General features: G+C 42.9%; 1 protein-coding gene across 1 annotated transcript in view; it reads right to left on the bottom strand.

Annotated features, from left to right (window-relative positions):
• RPP30 (ribonuclease P/MRP subunit p30) overlaps positions 1-2,842 on the bottom strand; it is a 33,823-nt gene extending 30,981 nt beyond the window's left edge. The window contains exons 1-2 of the mRNA XM_019638999.1: positions 2,726-2,842; positions 5-18 (exon numbers count right to left, since the gene is read on the bottom strand). Of these exons, the coding sequence (XP_019494544.1) occupies positions 5-18; positions 2,726-2,807 (96 nt within the window). The 5' untranslated portion in view covers positions 2,808-2,842. The remainder of the gene's footprint in view (positions 1-4; positions 19-2,725) is intronic.
• Between the last annotated feature and the right edge of the window lie 4,025 nt (positions 2,843-6,867).

Below are 6,867 nucleotides of genomic sequence, written 5' to 3'. Positions count from 1 at the left end.
CAACAACTGAATAGCCAACTGAAAAGAAAAATTGAATATTCTTGTTAAATATGACAACCTCTCTTTCCTGTACATACAGGCCCATCCCAATTCTAGATGTCAAGACCAGGAGGAAGTTTGCAGAGTGATATGGGTATGGGCTCTGGTGTCTTTCAAATCTAAGCATTACCACTTACAAGTTTCAGGTTCTTCATCTGTCAGAATGGTGACAATAACAGAACGCGTCATACGCCTGTTGTGAGAATTAAATAAGATAATACATGTAGGGTGTTTTAGAACAGTGCCTGGCACATAGTTTTGTTTTGTTTTTAGCTGAGCCATCCCACCACCTGTTGGCAGCTCAGCGGCTACTCAGCTCGGGCCGGGACTCGAACTGCTGTTGCTCAGATCTCACACTCTTGAGCGAGCTCTTAACCAACTGAGCCACTCAGCTGGCCCTTAGGCACATAGTTTTGAGGCTTTGTTTGACCTCTGTGATGTATTATTAGCATGATACTAAACACCCTTCACTTTGTGTCTCCTTTCCAACTGCCATTCTCTTTCACGTCCCATTTTTCATTTTCGTCCCAACAACTTTATACTTTTTCATCATCGCCTTTATTCTCACTCATTTCTTTTGCTTTTTACCCTTCTTACTTCCTTCAGAGGCCCTTCTCCTGAGGAGAAATGGAATAATGACTCCCAGACAGCACTGCCCACTTCCCATTTCAAGCTGCTCACCATCAAGACTAGACCAAGGCCTTGCTTTATCAGCCTCAACACAGATCACTGTTTTATACACCTGGACTACCAAAAATGTTTAAACCATGACTCCTATCTTTAAGTTATTTAGACAATGGGGGTGACAGGATATTAAAACATAATCTATATTAATGCCAAAATAGTGGTTCTCCCTCTCATCAGTTTGTCCAACTTCCTTCTTTCCTTCCTCATTCAAATATTTATTGAGTATCCATTACTTGACAGGCCCTGTGCTAGGTGTTGAGAATACAAAAAAAACAGAAAAGAGAAATTTGCCTGTACAGTACTTTGGGCTTCACCTTTCACTCACTCAGTCAAATCAACCACACACCCGCCACACCCCCATTTTCTTTACCACACCTCCAAGTCTTCTCTAAGCTTTTGTGTTATACACACTTGGGATACCCTTTTGGCCACTAAACAATGTCCCTACTGTCTTTCAGAAACGTCAACTAGATTCAATTTCTCCACAAACTTTTCCTAGACTACTCATCTGGCATCTTAGGAGGACTTCCCCAATCAATCTCTGGTGTAATTTTTATTTATACAGCATATTTCTGAAGCTTATCATTGGTTTCTTATATCATATCATAAACTAAGAACCAGGGCTCTGTCTTATTTATTCTTTGAAAATTTCCACTCACCAAATAGCAGTCCTTTACCTTTGACTGACAGTTTGGGGTGACTGTCTGTCATGTCATGATTTTCACTTAATTTTTAAAGAAACAGACCGGGTAACAATGTATATACACCTTAATGTATCTTCTTTCACCACATTTTACATTGGGGCAATTTTCTAAAGAAATCATAACTTTTCTGTATTTTTAAAAAGGTGTTCAGTTTATTAATTTATTCCATAAGTATTAACTGAGTAACGACCATGAGACAGGGCTGCTGAGTGACTGCTGAGCACCGGAAATTAAAAAATAAATAGAAAGGCACGGCCTTCTCTAAAGAAATTAATGATTCATGCAGCAAGGGAATGGCATCAGGAAAAGCTTCACTGAGGGAGTAATACAAGACAAATTAAATTACAAAATTGATTTTAAAGGAACTATCAAAGAATAGTAGGGCTACACAGCCCAGATTATTATGTCCACCTCCTTTCTTTCTACTTGTGAGGAAAGTATTCTCAGAGAGACAATGCTAATTCGTGGCTGCAATGGAAAGACAAAGTTCCCTACAGACACTTCATAAAGGGGGACAAGAAGAAATGGCGTAATCCAGTTTGCCACTGAGTGGCTTTATAGCACCATCTCTGAAGGGTTATCATTACCAGCTCTCACAGAGCTGAGAACTGAGGAATGGATCTTCCTGCAGAAACCGCTTTATGTTTAAACTTTGCTGTCCTTACATCTAAGGAAGAAAACAGCCATCATGATCAATTCCAATGATTAAAAGAGGTTCTTATCTCTCAAGGATCCACTTCCCTTGGATTCAAATGTGAGTACCATTCTAGCACACTGGCTAAGCTGCTTTCTCCCCGCCCCCCCCCCCATCCTAGTATATTCTCCCTCACCTACTCTCCCTCTATTATTCCAACCCTCGCACCCCATGTTCCTCCCCCTTCTCTAAGCCCCCACAGTACTCCCCGTCTGCACCAACTTTCCGCATTTACTCTGACACTGTCGTGAGAGGCAGAAAAGGATGATATTAAAAGCACTGGCGTATGAGACTACACTTGGAAGCCCTGGCTTCTGCCATCCATCAGCTGTGGGGCCTTATGCAAATCCCCCACCTTCTCAGGGCCCCCGTTTCCTCAATTTGCAGGAAAGAAGGAGCTAGACTGGGTAACAACTCCCCAGTGCCTTTGAATTTCCTGCGCTGGGTATCCGAGCAACACCGCAGTGGGCATCAGCTTCCAGGGACGTCCCAGAGAATCTAACGAGGCCCGGCCTGGCCTGGCCACTCCCGAACGTAGCCCGACGGTCTGGGGGCAACAAGGCTGGGCAGGCACCACGACCCGCGAAAGTGGGCTACTCACGATGAGCGGCGTTCTCTACGAGCCCACGCAGCGCCTTCAAGTCCGAACCCGCTCTCAGGTCCAAATCTGCAAATACGGCCATGCTTAAGTCACATGACCGCCCGCACGTCCGTCTGCGCAGGGGCTGGGTTTGCTCCTGAGGCATGCTGGGAATTGTAGTTTACCTGAACAATCGGTCCCTTCCTTCAGTTGACTATTTAAGGTTCGGCAGGCACTTGCCTCACTTTCAAGTACCAGCAAATACTAGTGTCTTGAAACCAACAGCCTCACTTCAATCCTTTGTTGTCTTCTTCTGAATGAGAACGTTCCGTTTTTCCCAGAGGGGTTCAAATCTCCAACCATTCATTCCTCCCATAAAATAGTGTAGAAAGTGATTCTTTCAAAATGCATGCATACAGCGTTTATTGAGAAGCTATCATGAACCAGAAACTTTTGCTAAAGTCTGGAAATGCTTTTTAAAAACTCTTAAAGAACTCATTCTTCTTTCCTTCCCCTGAAGTGCTTTCCCTTGTTTAAAATGGGCTTATCGGGAAGAGGGGAAATCTGACCTAAAAACCTCAAAAGAGGAAAGAGGACTCCCCAAGAAAAGCAAAGCGTCTAATTGCCCAATCAGAACTGGTGGTGACGCAGCATGCTGCTCTCTATCACACTTCATATCTTCAACCACAATATGTGAGAGCTCTTCTTAGGATGAGCAGTTAGCTCCAACACTGGTTTAGCCAGAGACAGATTGGATAAGGGAGGTGCAAAACTGAAATGTTTTACAGTTTTCCAGCTGAGAAATGTACATGGTGGTGTCAACAAAAGTTCACTGCTGCTAATCCAATGCCAACAGGTGTCCCAATCTGGGGTGCTGTAAAAGAGAAATTTTACTCAGGTTTGCACTTGGGTAACACAGCCTCTAGGGGAAATTGAAAGTGGGATCCCCTGAGACAAAGGGGAGGCCTGCTTATATAGAGAAAATGTCCACTCTGGTCCCTGATTGGTCCATTTTTATGCAAATAAGGAATCCAAATTTACACAGTTTGATCCAAATAGCTGGTCCGGTTTAGTCAGAATCATGCGTTCTGATTGGTTGTATGGTCAGTAAAGATGCAAATGAGGATATAGCTGCAAGTTTCAGCCCATTGGTTGAAATAGATACCAGGAACTCCTTTATAAGGATTGACTCAACCGGCAGGAACACAGTGTAGGAGGCTTGGCAACCCAGTCTGTTGCTTTTTCCTGAAATGCAGTGTGCGTGAGAGGCCTCTGTAAACAATGGCTGCTAGACTTTGGTTATGAATTTAGGCCCAATTAATCACAAGGAGTCCTTTTTGACAGGTACATTCATTCTCCAGGTCAACAGTGGTGTGGATCTCACACATGTAATGTTTCCACATTTTTGGACTTCATATAAATGAACTCCCAAAGATTGATAAATCAATTCTCCAACAACATAGAATTGTGGAACTATAATTTACATCAGTGCTTCTCAAACTATCTGTGAGGAAGGGCCAGTTTTCCCCCACCCCATTTCTTCCTGGACCAGTATGTGGTCCCTTGTCCATTACCAATAGGCAGCCAAGGCCTCATAAGACTAATGTGACAATATCAGAGCTGCTCTATACTTGGCTGAATAAGAAGAGTCCACTGACTGGGGGCTTGGCTATCTGGACAATGCTGATGTACTGTAAACATTTCTAAACATTTTCAATTTCTGTATTTATTCATCATAAACAATAGACAGACAGTATCTGTGGTCTGTGGACCACATCTTAATTAGTAATCTTTTACATGGTTTCTTTATTGGTCTCAGAAGGGAATTTTAACATGGATCTGTTTCATGCAATTCTCCTTTTGGTTAAATGTTTGGTTTTTTTTTTTGTTTTTTTGTTTGTTTGTTTGTTTGTTTGTTTTAGCTGAGCCATCCTGCTACCTGTTGGCAGCTCAGCGGCTGCTCAGCTTGGGCTGGACTCGAACCGCTGTTGCTCAGAGCTCAAACTCTTGAGCGAGCTCTTAACCAACTGAGCCACTCGGCTGGCCCTTTGGTTAAATTTTATAAAGAAGAAATATTTTGCTTTTTCCAATATTTGATATTTCCTGAGTAAAAACAGAAGAAACGTTTACTTCTACAAATAGAACATGGTCATACAACGCAAATCTTTTGCTTTTCATCAGAAAATCTAGTGTTAATTTTGCAGGATCATAAAGGCTTCTTCATCTATGAGCACAAAATCTAGATTGGTCAGAAATATGACCAATGTATGGTGAAGGTGAATAAGATGACAGTTTAACTATTTGATGCCAACATTAACACAAGAGGGCTTCTTTCTTTTTTTTTTTTTTTTTTAATTTATTTATTTATTGTTAGTTTCAGGTGTACAGAACAATGCAATAGTTACCCTTTTCACCCTCTTCTTTCTTTGAAAGTCATGGTGCTGTTGCTGTAAACTGTATGCACCCTTAGACTTCCTTTCTCATCTTCCCCCTGGGCCTAGGTGAAGAGGAAGAGATAGATCACAAAAGAAATTGAAAAGATAATGGTCATTGAGCACATTACTGAGGGCCAGCCAATTTGCTAAGTACTCACCTGCATATCTTATTCAAAGCAAGTGTGAGCTAAGTCCTGTTTTATAGCACGTACATTTTACATTGGAGAAATCTAAGGCTTAGATAATAATGGTTGAACTACACGTGGACCCAGGCGATTGGGTTCAGTTCTCACTTCGGGGACTGACTCCTGGGCAAATCAAGCTGAGAGGAGAGCTGGAGGCTTGGAAGGGAAGAGGGAGAGGAGAGGAGGGAAAGGAAGAAAAGAATGGAGGGCTGGAGGAAAAGGAAAGAGGAAGTAGGGAAAGAATGGAGAGGAAGGAGTGGAAGAGGGAAGGGAGGAGTGAGAAGAGGGAAAAGATAGGATGGAATAGGGAACAAGGAAGAGAGGCTGATGCTGGCCTGGAGGGTAGCTGAGGCAGCAAGGATCTGGAGTTTGAAGAAGACCCTGGAACTTTATGACTAGAAAGTAATAGTACTGTCTAACTACTCTAAGTACTTTGTTTCCATTATCTGATTTAATCCTCGCAACCAGCTGATGAGAGAAATACTGTTGTTCGTATTATATCAAGGAGGAGTCCTGGGTTCAGAGAGGATGACCCTTGAGTCATTGCTTCTTCTTCGGGGAACCTAGAAAGAGAGGGTGGGTTTTGGCATTCAAAGCGAGCTTTGAGCCCTTCTGGGTCTCCCCAAAGTCTTGTCTTTCTTGGGCCGGGCCCTAAAAGTCAGTGTGTGCTCCATTAGTCTTTGTCCTTAATCTCTTTTAACTTGGTTCTCCTCTCCTGGGTGAGCTGAGAAACATGCCTCCAGGCCCCTGCCAGCTGGCAGTTTAAGGCTGAGGTGGGGCAAGGCAGGAAAGCAAGGTGCATAATTTGCACAGGTGTGTCAGGAGCACCTGGCAGGGTCTTCTCCCCCAGATTGAGGGGGAAGCTTAAGAGATTTGGAGAGGATAAGGACAATTTCCTGCAGGAAGTAATACTTGAATTAACCTTTAATGCATGAAATTGAGGAGCAGTAAGATGTAGAGGTCTGGGGTGTATCCAGAATTGGCACAAAGTAGGTGGTACTCAGTCAAAAGTGGCAGATTTAATGATTGAACCCACATCAACACAATTGTAGCACTGTTGGGTGTATTCAATTATCTAAACACATGACCAAAAAATTCACTGAACTGTGCATTTGGTACACTCGCATGATACACCAGCAATCCAAACAGAACTCTCCTGTTCCCAATAATGAAGCACTTACAGGTGCTCCTGGACAGATAAAAAAAGATGCCCTTCCTCCAGGCAGACTTGCATTTGCCCCTATTCACCACCTGCTTGGTAAGTTTGTGCAGTAACCCCCTGCCCAGTTTTTCCCAGAGGCCCTGATAAAGCATACTAGAGAAGTTAATTGCTAAACCTAGAACTCTAATGGGACTCGATAGGACATCACCCATCCAGGAAGCCTCTCTCAATAACCCCTCCCTCATCTTCTTGCCTTCCCCTAGAAACTCCCATTACTGACTTGATATCATGAGAATCTGTCCATATTCTGAGTTGGGGTAGTCGATCCCTGCTTGTAATATTAGGTGTTTTTTTAAAAGTGCAATTAATATGAAAGTGCAA

Source organism: Hipposideros armiger, unplaced genomic scaffold (genome assembly GCF_001890085.2).
Source record: "Hipposideros armiger isolate ML-2016 unplaced genomic scaffold, ASM189008v1 scaffold_42, whole genome shotgun sequence".
Lineage (NCBI taxonomy): Eukaryota > Metazoa > Chordata > Mammalia > Chiroptera > Hipposideridae > Hipposideros > Hipposideros armiger.
This window is presented reverse-complemented; position numbering and strand designations above follow the sequence as displayed.